Source organism: Pelophylax lessonae (genome assembly GCF_965119305.1).
Source record: "Pelophylax lessonae genome assembly, chromosome: 9".
Classification (NCBI taxonomy): domain Eukaryota; kingdom Metazoa; phylum Chordata; class Amphibia; order Anura; family Ranidae; genus Pelophylax; species Pelophylax lessonae.
In genome coordinates, this window is record NC_138776.1 from 29265384 (window position 1) to 29283806 (window position 18423).

Here is an 18423-nt window from a genome sequence, read left to right on the forward strand (position 1 = left end):
AGTTGCTCTTCTCTGGACTCTCTCCAGCTCCAACACATCCCTCCTGAGGACTGGCGACCAGAACTGGACAGAATACTCCAGATGCGGTCGGACCAGAGTTTTATAAAGTGCAAGGATTATAGTCTTATCTCTGGAATACATCCCTTTCTTTATGCATGCTAATATTCTGCTGGCTTTGGCAGCTGCCGCTTGACATTGCATGCTATTGTCTAATCTATCATCAACCAAGACTCCCAGATCTTTCTCCATTTTTGATTCCCCCAAGGGTTCCCCTCCTAACGTGTATTGTGCTTTTATGTTTCTAGTCCCCAAGTGCAAAACCTTACACTTCTCCACATTAAACGTCATTTGCCAAGTCGTTGCCTACTCCGTTATTTTGTCCAGGTCATTCTGTAGGATATCTGCTTCAAGCTGTGCAGTTATTGCCCTGGCCAATTTTGTGTCATCTGCAAAAACTGATATCGAACTCCTGATCCCGACCTCAATGCTGTTTATGAATAAATTGAACAAGGTTGGTCCCAGGACTGAGCCTTGGGGGACCCCGCTTACTACCTCAGACCAGTCGGAGTATGCGCTGTTTATTACCACCCTTTGGACACGCCCTTTTAGCCAGGTCCGTATCCAAGAGCAAACCCTGCTGTTGATACCTGCAGACCTTATTTTATAAATTAAGCACTTATGGGGAACTGTATCAAACGCCTTCGCGAAATCCAAGTACACCACATTCACTGGTCTGCCCCTATCTAGCTCACAGCTCACCTCCTCGTAGAATGTTAAGAGATTGGTTTGACATGAACGCCCATTTGTAAACCCGTGCTGATTACTGCTGATGATGTTGTTGTCTTTAGCAAACTCTACGATATAGTCCCTTATCATCCCCTCCAGAAGTTTACATACTATTGATGTCAGACTGACAGGCCTATAATTACCCGGGACATGCCTCTGCCCCTTTTTGAATATCGGAATCACGTTAGCTTTCCTCCAATCCCCTGGTTCATCTCTCTGTCCTAATACTGTCAACAAAGATCAGGAACAGTGGTCTAGATATAACCTTGCTTTAGCAGAGAAATAGCCCCAAAGCATCATGTTTCCACCTCCATGCTTGACTGTAGGGATGGTGTTCTTAGGGCCATTGTCATCATTTTTCTTCCTCCAAACATGGCAAATTGAGTTAATACAAATGAGCTAAATTTTTGTGTCATCTGACCACAGCATTTTCTCCCAATCCATCTCTGAATGATTTAGATCAGGGGTCTTCAAACATTGGCCCTCCAGTTGTTCTGGAACTACAATTCCCATCATGCCTAGTCATGTCTGTGAATGTCAGAGTTTTACAATGCCACATGGGATGTGTAGTTCCGCAACAGCTGGAGGGTCGTAGTTTGAGAATCCCTGATTTAGATGTTTATTGGAATGACTGTACATGTGCCTTCTCGAGGAGGGGGACTTGCTGTGTCTGAAGGAAAAAAAATGCTGACTATGACCCTAAGAACACCAACCCTACAGCCAAGCACGAAGGTGGAAACATGGATCCACCATTCCTTTGAGTGGATTTGACGGCGCAGACTCTGGTCTGGCTCTGACTACAGGGTGACACAGGTTTTAGGATTTGTGTTAGATATCCAACTGCTCCTTTTGGTGTCATATTGGGGGTACGCAGTATGAGCGTATGATTCCCCCCCCCCCTCCACAACACCTGGGTTTAAATTGGTGGACCATTGGATGGCTCCGCCCAGCGTGATATACTGAGTCATATTTGTAAGACCTACTAAGTGTTATTTGGTTATCCATTTTTTACTGTCTATTTGTGGAGGTCTCCTGCAACCATCTGAACCATATTTCATCTGTGCCTCTCCTGAGGAAGCAAGTTTTTTTATCTCGCGAAACGCGTAGAGAGAACCAGCACAGATCATCAATTTTGATGGAAGGTATACAACTCTAACTGTTCTAACATTGCTTACTTATACACCTTTATTGTTGGCAACCAGATATATTACAATATGTTTTTAAATGTATGTAATATTGTTGGTTTGAACGAATAAATTCTCTTGTTTATTTTATACCTTTTGGGGTGTGACTCATTAAAGTCCTGTGGGCAATGAACTGCGTCTGTGTGTGTACAATTTGGGACTGAAACGCGCCTTCATTCCTTGTATACAAGCTCTTTTTGTGTAATTTGCAAATACTGTTGGGGCTTACCATTTCATATTGTCATCGGACGGGAACTTCCTTTAAGTTCAGTACTCACCATATGAACCACATTTCTTTCTGGAGAGCTGTGGAAATTTTACGGTTTTCTGCTTTTATCACAGGTGCAGATTCGGTTGTACAAGTTAGCATCAACCCCTCTGGAAGCATTGTGCCTGGTTCTCTAAGTGCGAAGGTTCAGGTAATAGGTAAGCTATTTTATCAAGGTGTCTAAAAGGAAAACTCTTTTCCCATCATGAATTCCTACTTTTTGTTTTCTAAAGTGTAAAATATTTGCCTGAGCAGCTGCAGTGGGCAACTGACATAACCAGATGCTTCTTGCAAACATCCTTCAGTGAGCACAATGGGGTTTATTTACTAAAGCATTGCATCTTTGCCTTATTTGTGGATTTGCAATGGAATGTATCAAAAGTGTTGGGGGGAAAACTGCACTCAAAATCCAAATTTATCAAACCGGGAGCAATATGTAGACGGATTAGCTCCAGTGATGCTTATGAGTGATCCTTATGTGTAAAGACAAAACCAATGATTTATTTTGATATATACGATGTGGTGGTCTGCAAAGTACTGAGTAATTTGGGCCAGCCCATAGTCGCTGTGTCCACCGAAAAAGCCCTTAAAGTATAGTCAGTAGGTTGACTTAGAGGTTATAATTATCTCAAAAGGTCAATATGTGGGGAAAAAAGGAAAATAATTTACATCTGTTTAGGCTGTGGGGCTAAAATATGCAACCTTCCATGTGGAGAAAGCCCTGTCTCCACAAAGGATGAATGTGGTCGCTCCTGATGCCAAAGGAGTCCCAATCATGGGTTCTCAGAGGGGTTTTTAGGTGGGTGTTATAAACTAGGCGAGTTCAGGGAGATAAAAAAAAAAAAAGCCCACCAGTGATCCGATCGGTAGAGGTGCTAGACGACTACGAGCACGTCTGCTGATTGGATCACAAATGAGCTTATCTAGATCTCAATGGACTCATCTAATGATTTGTTTTGGATAATGTAGAAGTATTACAACTCTTATGAGGCTCTTTCTGTGGTCTATGTACCTATTTGGGAGAATCAATCGCTTTGTCCTGGTGACCATTGTCACTGAAATTGAGAAGTGAGGGGTAATCCGGGAACAGGAGTGAAGGGAAATCTTACTATGTGAACATCTGCTTCAATGACAACTAAGATTTCCCATAATTTTGGTGAGATTTCTTCACTTCCTGTCATGCCTGTGGGACAGGAAATAAACGGTAATCTTCCCAAAGGGACACAAAAACAGCAACATAAAACCTGGTGGTTTTTAACCCTCCATTTCCATTTGATATAATTTTAAAAAGCCTCTCAGCCACTGAGTTTTACTGACCCTCAAGTGCTAGTATCAACAAGCCCTTAAAGTGGCTCTTCAGCATTTTTCAATCTTTCCATCTATGAAATCCTCTGCTCTTTTAACTTTGGGTAGTAAAACTTTTTTTCTGCCAGTAAATACCCTATACAGCCTACCTTCTCATTCTTGTCTGGTAAAAAGCCTAGGCTAATGACATCATGCACAGCTCTCTCTCTCTCTTTCTCGTAAGAGTTTGCCAGCAAGGGAGGGAGGGATGAGTCATAGGACAGACAATGAGAGCTGCAGAGCTGGAGGGGGCTGGATGAGGGTGGAGATATCGGGAGAATACACCCCTCACATTTAAATACATTTTTTTTATATCTTTTCATGTAACAACACTGAAGAAATGACACTTTGCTACAATGTAAAGTAGTGAGTGTACAGCAATGAGAGCCGCAGAGCTGGAGGGGGCTGGATGAGGGTGGAGATACCAGGAGACTGCAGAGATCAATCATATTTAAAGAGAAGGGGAATGTGCAGGCAAACAGTGGTGTGAGTGTGTCTTTCTGGCCCCGTTCACATACAAGCGACGCTACTTCCTGGGGTGACCTCCGAGGTTGCGGTGCAAGCAGCGCGCCGCGACCTCGGAGCGGCCGGCACGGACTTCATAACATTGAAGTCTATGGCGGTCGCCTCCAGGTCGCCCCAAAGAAGCTCCGGACCCTTTTTCTAAGTCGGAGCGACTTGTGTCGCTCCTATTAGAACGGGTCCGTAGCTTCCCTATGAAAGGCGACCTGTGAGGCGACCAGGTCGCCTCACAGGTCGCCTTAGTGTGAACGGGGACTCTGTATACAGTATCTCACAAAAGTGTGTACAACCCTCACATTTTTGTAAATATTTTATTATATCTTTTCATGTTACAACACTGAAGAAATGACACTTTGCTACAATGTAAAGTAGTGAGTGTACAGCTTGTATAACAGTATAAATGTGCTGTCCCTTCAAAATAACTCAACACACAGCCATTAATGTCTGGCAACAAAAGTGAGTACACCCTTAAGTTTAAATGTCCAAATTGGGCCAAAAGTGTCAATATTTTGTGTGGCCCCCATTTTTTTCCAGCACTGCCTTCACCCTCTTGGGTATGGAGTTCACCAGAGCTTTACAGGTTGCCACTGGAGTCCTCTTCCACTCCTCCATGACAACATCACAGAGCTGGTGGATGTTAGAGGCCTTGTGCTCGTCCACCTTCTGTTTGAGGATGCCCCACAGATGATCAATAGGGTTTAGGTCTGGAGACATGCTTGGTCATTCCTTCACCTTTACCCTTTACTTCTTTAGCAAGGCATTGGTCGTCTTGGAGGTGTGTTTGGGGTCGGTATCATGTTGGAATACTGCCCTGCGGCCCAGTCTCCGAAGGGGGGGGGGTCATGCTCTGCTTCAGTATGTCACAGTACATGTTGGCATTCCTGGTTCCCTCAATGAACTGTAGTTCCCCAGTTCCGGCAGCACTCATGCAGCCCCAGACCATGACACTCCCACCACCATGCTTGACTGTAGACACACTTGTCTTTGTACTCCTCAGCTGGTTGCCGCCACACACGCTTTACACCATCTGAACCAAATACGTTTATCTTGGTCTCATCAGACCACAGGACATGGTTCCAGTAATCCATATCCTTAGTCTGCTTGTCTTCAGCAAACTGTTTGTGGGCTTTCTTGTGCATCATCTTTAGAAGAGGCTTCCTTCTGGGATGATAGCCATGCAGATCAATTTGATGCAGTGTGCGGCGTATAGTCTGAGCACTTACAGGCTGACCCCCCACCCTTCAACCTCTGCCACAAAACTGGCAGCACTCATGCGTCTATTTCCAAAAGACAACCTTTGGATATGATGCTGAGCTTGTGAACTCAACTTCTTTGGTCGACCATGGCGAGGCCTGTTCTCAGTGGAACCTTTTCTCTTAAACCACTGTATGGTCTTGGCCACTGTGCTGCAGCTCAGTTTCAGGGTCTTGGCACTCTTCTTACAGGGTAGGCCATCTTTAAGTTGAGCAAGGGTTCCTTTTTCAGATCCTCAGAGAGTTCTTTGCCATGAGGTGCCATGTTGAACTTCCAGTGACCAGTATGAGAGAGTGAGAGCGATAACACCAAATTTAACACACCTGCTCCCCATTCACACCTGAGACCTTGTAACACTAATGAGTCACATGACACCGGGGAGGGAAACTGGCTAATTGGGCCCAATTTGGACATTTTCACTTAGGGGTGTACTCCCTTTTGTTGCCAGCGGATTACACATTAATGGCTGTGTGTTGAGTTATTTTGAGGAGACAGCACATTTACACTGTTATACAAACTGTACACTCACTACTTTACATTGTAGCAAAGTGTCATTTCTTCAGTGTTGTCACATGAAAAGGTATAACAAAATATTTACAAAAATGTGAGGGGTGTACTCTCTTTTGTGAGATACTGTATATGTGTGTGTGTGTATATAAATGTGTGTGTTTATATATGTGTATGTGTGCCTCTATGTGTCTGTGTAAATCCAGGAAGTGAATAGGCAGCAGCTTCAGCTTCCCACAGTTAAAATGGCTGTAGCCAGACTTAGTGGAGGGAGATTTTTGCAGCATATTTGGCAAGTACAGTATCACAGTATATATGAATTAATATGCAAAGTGGTTGGAGGGAAGCTTCAGAATGGCAAAGATATTTTTATTACAAATTATGTGAGCAGACTGAAGTTCCTCTTTAATGTTGCAGTCCAGTGTGCAGCATGTACACTAATTTGTATAGTTATCATAAATAGAACTGTTTAAACTCAACTAACTGATCTTCTCAAGTTCATCCATGGTCACTGGACTGGTAGAGAGAGAGTAACTGTGGTCCAAGCACAGCCTATTGGCCTTGTGTTGTCTCAGTAAATTGTTCTATAGTCTACCTTAAAATCCACCGCCACTCCCAACCGAACCTTTATGCCATGTCCATATGGTTAGAAAGCCGCAATATCAATTGTGGTCTATGTTTAGTATTATAAATTCTATTATAAGTTATGTAAAAAGTACAAAGTACTAGAATAAACATATTCTGAATTTCTTGTGTAAAATTATGATGTACAGTGGGTACGGAAAGTATTCAGACCCCCTTAAATTTTTCACTCTTTGTTATATTGCAGTCATTTGCTAAAATCATTTAAGTTCATTCTTCTTCCTCATGAATGTACACATAGCACCCCATACTGACAGAAAAACACAGAATTGTTGACATTGTTGCAGATTTATTAAAAAAGAAAAACTGAAATATCACATGGTCCTAAGTATTCAGACCCTTTGCTGTGACACTCATATATTTAACTCAGGTGCTTTCCATTTCTTCTGATCATCCTTGAGATGGTTCTACACCTTCATTTGAGTCCAGCTGTGTTTGATTATACTGATTGGACTTGATTAGGAAAGCCACACACCTGTCTATATAAGACCTTCCAGATCACAATGCATGTCAGAGCAAATGAGAATCATGAGGTCAAAGGAACTGCCTGAAGAGCTCAGAGACAGAATTGTGGCAAGGCACAGATCTGGCCAAGGTTACAAAAAGATTTCTGCTGCACTTAAGGTTCCTAAGAGCACAGTGGCCTCCATAATCCTCAAATGGAAGACGTTTGGGATGACCAGAACCCTTCCTAGAGCTGGCCGTCTGGCCAAACTGAGCTATCGGGGGAGAAGAGCCTTGGTGAGAGAGGTAAAGAAGAACCCAAAGATCACTGTGGCTGAGCTCCAGAGATGCAGTCAGGGGATGGGAGAAAGTTGTAGAAAGTCAACCATCACTGCAGCCCTCCACCAGTCGGGGCTTTATGGCAGAGTGGCCGGACGGAAGCCTCTCCTCAGTGTAAGACACATGAAAGCCCGCATGGAGTTTGCTAAAAAACACCTGAAGGACTCCAAGATGGTGAGAAATAAGATTCTCTGGTCTGATGAGACCAAAATAGAACTTTTTGGCCTTAATTCTAAGTGGTATGTGTGGAGAAAACCAGGCACTGCTCATCACCTGTCCAATACAGTCCCAACAGTGAAGCATGGTGGTGGTAGCATCATGCTGTGGGGGTGTTTTTCAGCTGCAGGGACAGGATGACTGGTTGCAATCGAGGGAAAGATGAATGCGGCCAAGTACAGGGATATCCTGGACAAAAACCTTCTCCAGAGTGCTCTGGACCTCAGACTGGGCCGAAGGTTTACCTTCCAACAAGACAATGACCCTAAGCACACAGCTAAAATAACGAAGGAGTGGCTTCACAACAACTCCGTGACTGTTCTTGAATGGCCCAGCCAGAGCCCTGACTTAAACCCAATTGAGCATCTCTGGAGAGACCTAAAAATGGCTGTCCACCAACATTTACCATCCAACCTGACAGAACTGGAGAGGATCTGCAAGGAGGAATGGCAGAGGATCCCCAAATCCAGGTGTGAAAGACTTGTTGCATCTTTCCCAAAAAGACTCCTGGCTGTATTAGATCAAAAGGGGGCTTCTACTAAATACTGAGCAAAGGGTCTGAATACTCAGGACCATGTGATATTTCAGTTTTTCTTTTTTAATAAATCTGCAACAATGTCAACCCTTCTGTGTTTTTCTGTCAGTATGGGGTGCTATGTGTACATTCATGAGGAAGAAGAATGAACTTAAATGATTTTAGCAAATGGCTGCAATATAACAAAGAGTGAAACATTTTAGGGGGTCTGAATACTTTCCGTACCCACTGTAGGTATCCTATGACAAGAGAGAAAACTTGAGCCCCGCACAAGTTTTGTCCCCATTTTTGAATTTCATAGATTTGTTTACAGTTTTGTCTGAAGTCCATTTTGCATTACATTTTTTTGTTTGCAGGAGACATGTTGGGTCGAGCTTTGACCAATCCCGAGGCCCTAATCGTTGAGCCCACAGGGAGCGGGGAGCAAAACCTTGCTACATTGATGCCAATAGTGCTTGCATTGAAATATTTGAATTTAACCGGCCGTCTCACTGAGAAAATTCGACAAAATGCAGTGCAATATATGGCCAACGGTAATGTTGATATATATTTTTTTTTTTCTTCACAAACATTGTATGTAGAAGCACTACTTTTTGTATTTTTATTTTATTTTTAATGTGTTTATTTTTATGTATTTATTTCTTATTTTTTTTATTTATTTTTATTTATTTATATTTTGAATTGTTTTGTTTTTGTATAAACATTATATGTAGAAGCACTCCTTTTTGTATTTTTATTAATTTATTTTTTATTTTTTATGTGTTTATTTTTATGCATTTATTTCTTATTTTTTATTTATGTTTATTTATTTATATTTTGAATTGTTTTGTTTTTGTATAAACATTGTATGTAGAAGCTTATCAACTGTTTTTTTTTTCTTTTATGGGAAATTTAGATCAGATTTTAAGAAATTTCCTGTAATAGTGCACAGGTATCTAACTGTTCAGCCCAAAAAAATAAACATTTGCAGGATGATCTTGCTAAAGAAGGTATTTTCAAACCATTTCAAGAAAGACGCTATGGACTCCATATCTTAAGGGAGTCAACTTATTGTAAATATTGAAATGATGGCTTGGAATTTTGGGCTGTTTCTGTTAATATCTGCCTTACACAGTTGACCAGTTAATCATGAAGGATTTGCATGCCATTAAAATAGCAATAGAGATCATTAACAAATAAAAACCTGTTTTCAAGGGACAACTTAACAGAAAGCAAAATAATTTAAACTAAATAGGGAAACCTTTTTAAAGCTTGAGCCCTATTCTGCCCTTGATTCCAAATTGGGCAGCAAGGTGCACTCTTGGATGCACTTCATCCTTAATGGCCTTAAAAGCAACAAAAAATAAAGTTGTGATAAAATGCTTGTAAAAAAATAAAAATGCAAAACCAGTCACCCAAAAAGGTGCGGGAGTTTCTTTTGCTTAACATAAATCTATTCCGTAGTTCGTAGACGCTATAACTTTTGCGCAAACCAATTAATATACGCTTATTGTGTTTTTTTTTTTTTTTTTTTTACCAAAAACATGTAGCAGAATACATATTGACCTAAATGTATGAAGGCATTTGATTTTTTACGTTTTTTAGTAGAATGTAAAAAATTGTTGTTTTTTTTTCAAAATTGTCGGTATTTTTTTATACCGCAAAAAATAAAAACCGCAGAGGTGATCAAATACCACCAAAAGAAAGCTCTATTTGTGGGTAAAAAAGGACATACATTTTATTTATGTACAGCGTCGCACAACCGTGCAATTGTCAGTTAAAGTAATGCAGTGCTGTATCATAAAAACTGGCCTGGTTATGAAGGGGGGTAAACCTTCCGGGGCTGAAGTGGTTCAAGAAGTTCTAAACCTTGCCCCCTTATTCATTTTTTTTTTTGTCCCCTTTGGACATATTTTCCATTACTTCTACCCACACAGGAAGTTAAGGGAAGAAAAAGGGAAGGGAAAAGCTTTCCTAAAAACTCTGAATAAACCCTCTGTACTCTGCTATAATCCCTTTCTTATATCTTATATCTTTTATCAAAAACACGATTTGGAGATGCGGAATTCCCCCCTTTTAGATTCCATAAGCCTTGAGAAGACCGATCTGACAGACTTTCCCCACTCTTTTCCAATGGGGATATAACCGGAAAATTCCCCCTCCTTTCCCTTTAACCTGACTATCTATTATACTGCTATTAAAACTGCTATTAATTACATGGAATGTTCTCTCCTGTTTTTTCCTTTTATATACCTCTTGTTTGCAAATTATAATGCACTTATGCCTTGTACTGAATCCTTGCTTGAAAAATCTCCACATACTTTTAGCACACCCGGCACGGTAAGCCCCTGGGGGGATCTCTCACTGTTTTCCTTCCCAGGGGCTTTTTACAGGCACAACGTAACAGCCAGCGACATCGGCGCCTCAGACTCTGCCAGTCTGTAACCTGTGTCCTCTCCGTGTCGGCGGCCGCGCCAGTGAGCAACAGCGGTGGAAACTGGAAGCGCACTCGTCCATAGGACGCAGGCGCACCAGAGACACACACCAGCTGTATGTGATCTGGTTTCAGACGTGCGGCGCTCACAGCGCATGCGCGAGTCTGATAAAAGGCCGGGGAACCACTGCCTCTCTCATTCCCCAACCGAATGGGGATGGGAGAGGACAAAGAGCGGCGCGCAGGAAAAATGTAAGTTTTGAAACACCACCCTTACCACTTACTCCACCCTGAAAAGGAGACACATTACTGAAGGAGTCTTTTCTCCCTCTCTTTAAGTGTGACCCAGCTGGAAACCGCATGGGACCACATTTGTTGCAAAGTGATAATGAAGGTAAAAACAAACCCAAAATGTTATATACTGCATATACTGCATTATCGCATTACAGATAAAAATCTTCCTATACATGTACCTGTCTCATATAGAACTGCACCATTTAAAGGCACAAGGATATCCTTGCCCAGAACCGGTTTCATACGCACCGGAATCAAAACTAACCACCAGGGGAGATTCACATGATCTACCCCAGATATGAGACACGGCCCATGTAAGTTCAACAACATACCTGTAGAACCACTATCAACTTTGTAGCTGAATCTCATAAATATATATATATATATATATATATAATTTTTCAGGAAACCGCATGGTTCTCGCTGTGCTAAAGAGGGAGCCATTTCAACACACAAGGATTCAAAGAAAACAATATGTATGTACTACTTTTGAAAAATTCACCACTATTATTTAATTCACAAAAGTGGTGATACTTAAAAATATTTAATAAAAATCTGCATTTTACCAACAGAAATAGTGACAATCAACCTTGAAAAAGGCCCATTTAAAGGCCGAAACGCGTAGGATATAGGAGACACCTCTGATCTGAACCACCCAAGCTTAACAGCAGGAACAGACAGAGATATACCCTTAAAAGTCACTATTTCTCACATGTCACTAACCCTCCTCCTATTACACAACTTCACAAGGGTCTATAACCCTTTCACGCAACTGTACTTCACTGTACATATGTTTTAAGAATTAAACATTTATTATTATTATTATATCATTATTATCATTTAGTTACTATTAGCAATTTTTGCTTGTACTTTCTCTTATACCCCATACCTGCCTTAAAAGTCCCACTTCTTATTGGCCTGAGGTACCAACAAACCGATACAATACTCAACCAGGGACGACGGCAAACCCGACTACACATAGGGTCATAGAGATCAAAAACCCCTTCTACATTATTACCCGGATGGAAAACACATCCAAAACCTCACGATCTCTATAACACCTCACCTTCCCCTACTCACCTATGGTAGCCGATTAGCAGGACTACTATCACATTACATTTTATTATACACAAGTGGAATCACATAACGATCTTCTCCAAACTGTATGCCCAAGGGCAGTAACAACAGAGAGGAATTTGATCAACGACACCCCACTGTGTAAAAAATCCAAAGACACCCAATTTCCCAAAGAATAATAATTGTCTTTGGATTACAAAGGATAAAGACAAAATGGAGGAGGAAACAAACGGAAATCTAATTGGCAATGAGTGGGAGAGTCTTATGACCGGGATTCAAAAAGACTTTCATGGCAATGAACAACAGAATTCTGACATCACGGCACTTTTCAATACACTACGGAGACATCTCGAAAGAAAATCAGCCTTGTATTGGCACATCAAATCGTTTCAACGCTACATAAAGGAAAACATCAACCCAGTGGGACTTAGAATACAAATCTTTCCCACTATGGACAATATCACCCTACAAATGAAAAAAGACTGGGAGGCCATACTCAACGAATGTTCTAAAAATCTGATGATACTCCTACAAAACGAGTACGAAAGACAACTCAAAAATCTAGATGAAGAAATAAAAGAAACATATGATCTGTTGACCCCCCTCAAACCACTCCCCCTATATTCGGAACAAGAAAAAAAGCTAAAAACACATATTGAACAACACAGCCTGGACATCCTAAGGAAGAAGGAAAAAAAGTACTGGCGCGATAAGAATGCATTTGGCCAAAACAGAGCATACCGCTGGAACAACAACAAGAACCAGAGGAAAAATGCACCATCTGGACAGAGAAAGAACCCACAAAATTATATCTCTTCAGACTCATCGTCCTACACATCTGGAACAGAGGCAAACCCTCAGAGGAGAAGATTCCCACCCAAAAACAGAGAACAAAGGGAAAACCAATACGAAACAGAAAGATCTAATGAAGACCCACAAAACACGGATGAGGATAATGAAACCACAGAACAGAATACACAAGAGACGGAGGAGACTAACCCACCAGCAAAACTCCATAAAATCTTCACAAGATCTCAACGTGAAAATCAGAGATTGCAACCTCTAAGCAAACAAGGACCTTTTTTAGGGAAGGCGCGGAAACAGACGAAAGAAAAATAACATACCAACAACCAAACACAGGAATGAACAAAGAAACCATCACGATAGTCAATCTCTCCTCACACACACTAACCAAGGAACAAATAGAAGTTCTTACATTAGGACTCTCCTTCTGTCCCAACAAACCAGCAGACAAGTTTGAGGCCATAAAAGATGTTAACCTTTTTGCAAGGAACCTATTACAAAAAATTATGTACAGCAAGAAACCCGAAACAGCAGAACCTCAAACAGCACTATCGGCGGCAGAATACAGGGCTATACGGGACCTAAACCTCCTCCTAGAAGAAGGGGGACTAGAATGTTGGACCGACAGCAATGAGGAAGAAACCACAACCTCCACTAATACCAGTAAAACAATAGTTGAAAATATCAACGCACAGTTTAAGAAAAAATCACATAAATTCCCGTCGATCAACCAGTACCCAGCCATAGCCCTGTTCGTCAGGGAAACTACGAAAGACCTTGAAAAAATGACCATGACAAGAAACAAACAAAACTTAACCAAAAGTCAAAGAAAAGCCCTAAGAGAGTTACAAGATAATGAAAATATAACCATCAAACCTGCGGATAAAGGAGGGAATGTTGTCGTGATGGACAACACCAAGTATAAAGACATGTGTGAAACAATTCTAAACAACCAGAAATGTTATAAACAAATCATGCCCATCATGATTGAACAATACAAAGAAGAATTTTACGCCAAAGTTGACAAAGCTGGAATTGAAGGAACTATCTCCCCCACACTTTGGAACTATATCCGATCAAGACACCCGAAGACACCAACTTTCTACTCACTCCCAAAGATTCACAAAAACCCGATCGACCCACCCGGGAGGCCAATAGTATCTGGGAATGGCAACATCACCGAAGCCATAAGCAAAGTGATTGACGCATATCTAAAACCACATGTCTCAAAACTGACCTCTTATACTAGAGACACCATGCATCTGTTACAGATAATGAACGACATGACCATCCCCAGTGATTCCTTTCTTATCACTGTGGATGTCAAGGCATTGTATAACAATATACCGCACAATAAAGGACTGGAAACAATCAAGAATGCTCTCAACCAGCTAAGCCCACATGATGAAAAATTTAACACCTTTATAATTACTATGCTTGAATTCATCTTAAATCGGAATTTCTTTACGTTCGATGGTCGTTACTACCTTCAAACCTGCGGGGTGGCGATGGGCACAAGCTGTGCCCCCACCTACGCCAATTTATATCTAGGAGAGTGGGAAGAAGACTTTCTCATCAAAGAAGAAAATGCTTGGCTAACTGATAACATACTTCTATGGCAACGATACATAGACGATATTCTGATAGTGTGGACAGGACCAGAAAACCAAATCAAGGATCTAAAAAACGCATTAAACAACAACACATACAATATGTATTTCACCTTAAATTACAGTGACAAAAAAGTTCCATTCCTTGATACATGGATTTACAAGGAACACGATGGACGCATACAAACCACACTCTATAGGAAGGAAACCGCAGGCAATTCAATTCTACATGCCACGAGCTTTCATCCACCCCCACTAAAAAAAGCCATACCTTACAGTCAATACTTAAGGATTAAAAGGAATTGCACTAAAAAAGAAATATACAAAAAAGAAGCTGATGCACTCACCACAAGACTGATGGAAAGAGGTTACACCAAAACCTCACTAAGGAAAGCCTACAACAAGGCCAATTCCAAGGAAAGACAAGAGTTACTATTTAAAAAACCATCCCAGGATCCTAAACAACCCGACCAAAAAACGCGAATCATTTTAAGATACACCAACGAAAATAAAAAAATCAAAGCAATCTTGGAAAAACATTGGGCAATTTTGAAAGAGGACCCAACAGTGAAAGACTTCCTCACGGACCACCCGCCAATCACATACAGAAAGGCAGGATCTGTCAAACAAGGACTAGTGCATAGCGAGTTTAAAGAAGGTTCACGCAAAGACCCATGCAAGACAAAAGGCACATACCCATGTGGGTCATGTAACCAATGCAAAGTCATAAGAAAATGCACTAAAACCACTCTACCGAATGGAGAAACTTTTGAACCCAAACACTTCACCAATTGTCGGACTAAAGGCGTGGTGTATATGATGAGATGCGAATGTCATGCATTCTACATAGGTAAAACAAGACAGGAATTCGGAAAGAGGATCAACAAACACGTAAATTCAATGGAAATGTGCAATTTTCACCTACCACTGGGTCGACATGTGGCCTATAAACACGCCCATAAGATGCCAAAAATATCGTTTATGGCCCTAGAACGGATCCACATCCCGAGGAGGGGGGGTGATTGGAACAAAACCCTGCTTCAATTAGAGATGAGATGGATAAAACGTCTCAACGCAACCACTTTTCCAGGCCTAAATGAAGCAGAAAGCTATGCCCCTTTTCTAGAAGGTTTCTCATCAGGGAAAACTGATTAGAATAAGAAACCCTCATCAAAAAATGAAAAATCACAAAACTGTGAGAAAGTCCATTCACAAAAACTCTTGTTCAAAAAAATCAAAAAAACATCACCCACACAAATCTCGCTACCAAAGGATAAAATACAATGAAGCAATCATTGACACACCCCACACTTATAATCATTCTCCATTCACATCATCCAATCCATTCACAAAAAAACTCGTCCAAAGATATATATACATATATACACATATCTTATATCTTTTATCAAAAACACGATTTGGAGATGCGGAATTCCCCCCTTTTAGATTCCATAAGCCTTGAGAAGACCGATCTGACAGACTTTCCCCACTCTTTTCCAATGGGGATATAACCGGAAAATTCCCCCTCCTTTCCCTTTAACCTGACTATCTATTATACTGCTATTAAAACTGCTATTAATTACATGGAATGTTCTCTCCTGTTTTTTCCTTTTATATACCTCTTGTTTGCAAATTATAATGCACTTATGCCTTGTACTGAATCCTTGCTTGAAAAATCTCCACATACTTTTAGCACACCCGGCACGGTAAGCCCCTGGGGGGATCTCTCACTGTTTTCCTTCCCAGGGGCTTTTTACAGGCACAACGTAACAGCCAGCGACATCGGCGCCTCAGACTCTGCCAGTCTGTAACCTGTGTCCTCTCCGTGTCGGCGGCCGCGCCAGTGAGCAACAGCGGTGGAAACTGGAAGCGCACTCGTCCATAGGACGCAGGCGCACCAGAGACACACACCAGCTGTGTGTGATCTGGTTTCAGACGTGCAGCGCTCACAGCGCATGCGCGAGTCTGATAAAAGGCCGGGGAACCACTGCCTCTCTCATTCCCCAACCGAATGGGGATGGGAGAGGACAAAGAGCGGCGCGCAGGAAAAATGTAAGTTTTGAAACACCACCCTTACCACTTACTCCACCCTGAAAAGGAGACACATTACTGAAGGAGTCTTTTCTCCCTCTCTTTAAGTGTGACCCAGCTGGAAACCGCATGGGACCACATTTGTTGCAAAGTGATAATGAAGGTAAAAACAAACCCAAAATGTTATATACTGCATATACTGCATTATCGCATTACAGATAAAAATCTTCCTATACATGTACCTGTCTCATATAGAACTGCACCATTTAAAGGCACAAGGATATCCTTGCCCAGAACCGGTTTCATACGCACCGGAATCAAAACTAACCACCAGGGGAGATTCACATGATCTACCCCAGATATGAGACACGGCCCATGTAAGTTCAACAACATACCTGTAGAACCACTATCAACTTTGTAGCTGAATCTCATAAATATATATATATATATATAATTTTTCAGGAAACCGCATGGTTCTCGCTGTGCTAAAGAGGGAGCCATTTCAACACACAAGGATTCAAAGAAAACAATATGTATGTACTACTTTTGAAAAATTCACCACTATTATTTAATTCACAAAAGTGGTGATACTTAAAAATATTTAATAAAAATCTGCATTTTACCAACAGAAATAGTGACAATCAACCTTGAAAAAGGCCCATTTAAAGGCCGAAACGCGTAGGATATAGGAGACACCTCTGATCTGAACCACCCAAGCTTAACAGCAGGAACAGACAGAGATATACCCTTAAAAGTCACTATTTCTCACATGTCACTAACCCTCCTCCTATTACACAACTTCACAAGGGTCTATAACCCTTTCACGCAACTGTACTTCACTGTACATATGTTTTAAGAATTAAACATTTATTATTATATCATTATTATCATTTAGTTACTATTAGCAATTTTTGCTTGTACTTTCTCTTATACCCCATACCTGCCTTAAAAGTCCCACTTCTTATTGGCCTGAGGTACCAACAAACCGATACAATACTCAACCAGGGACGACGGCAAACCCGACTACACATAGGGTCATAGAGATCAAAAACCCCTTCTACATAATCCCTTTCTAGCAAACAGGGATTTTAAGTTGACATACATTTCAATGCATATTAAGCCGGCCAACTGCGTCAAGATTGGGGAAATCTAATGCCCCATACACACATGCAGATTATCTGCAGACTTTTGTCTGCAGACTTACCAAAACCATATAATATGAGGTCAAACCTAAACACTTTCAATTTGTATGCAATCCGGCAGGCCCTTGCACTACATAGAAAAGGTAAGTCTGCAGACAAAAGTCTGCAGATAATCTGCACGTGTGTATGGGGCATAAGATGGAAAAAAACCTGGGGGTCCTAGTAGACAACAAGCTCAGCAATGGCATGCAAAGCCAAGCTGCAGCAAGCAAAGCCAATAGAATACTGGCATGCTTAAAAAAGGGGATTTACTCCAGAGATAAAACGATAATTCTCTTACTCTACAAGACTTTGGTCCGGCCGGATCTCGAGTATGCTGTCCAGTTCTGGGCAACCGTCCTCAGGAAGGATGTGCTGGAACTGGAGAGAGTCCAGAGAAGGGCAACAAAGCTAATAAAGAGACTGGAGGATCTCAGCTATGAGGAAAGACTACAAGCATTCAACTTATTCTCTCTGGAGAAGAGACACTTGAGATGGGATATGATATCAATGTACAAATACTGTACTGGTGACCCTAGCCAGCGAAAGAGAATATAAAAGAACTTGCAGCCATTCGCTAAAATTATAAGAGAAGCCGTTTAACCTTAAACTGCGTAAAGGGTTCTATACCGTCAAAGCGGTGAGGAGGTTGAACTCTCTTCCACAAGCAGTGGTAACAGCGAGGAGCATCGATAGTTTCAAAAAATGATTAGATGAGCACTCTAACGACCACAACATACAGGGGTATTCGAGGTACTATTGACATAAACACACACACACTCATCATAGGTTGAACTGGATGGACTTGTGTCTTTTTTTCAACCTCACTAACTATGTAACTATGTAAAAGTAATCTTCCCAATAGGGGCACAGATGACTAACAGTGATGGGCTCAGGCATGTTCGGGATCGTAATCCCAATCCACCCAAGCAATCCAACCAGGAAGCCATAACTGCACACCGCCTACCATAT

At 41.4% G+C, this 18423-nt stretch overlaps 1 protein-coding gene across 1 annotated transcript in view; it reads left to right on the forward strand.

The window, feature by feature from the left end:
* LOC309564184 (ovostatin-like) overlaps positions 1 to 18423 on the forward strand; it is a 213213-nt gene that overhangs the window by 144347 nt on the left and 50443 nt on the right. Inside the window, exons 23-24 of the mRNA XM_082268816.1 lie at positions 2313 to 2396; positions 8398 to 8574. Of these exons, the coding sequence (XP_082124942.1) occupies positions 2313 to 2396; positions 8398 to 8574 (261 nt within the window). The remainder of the gene's footprint in view (positions 1 to 2312; positions 2397 to 8397; positions 8575 to 18423) is intronic.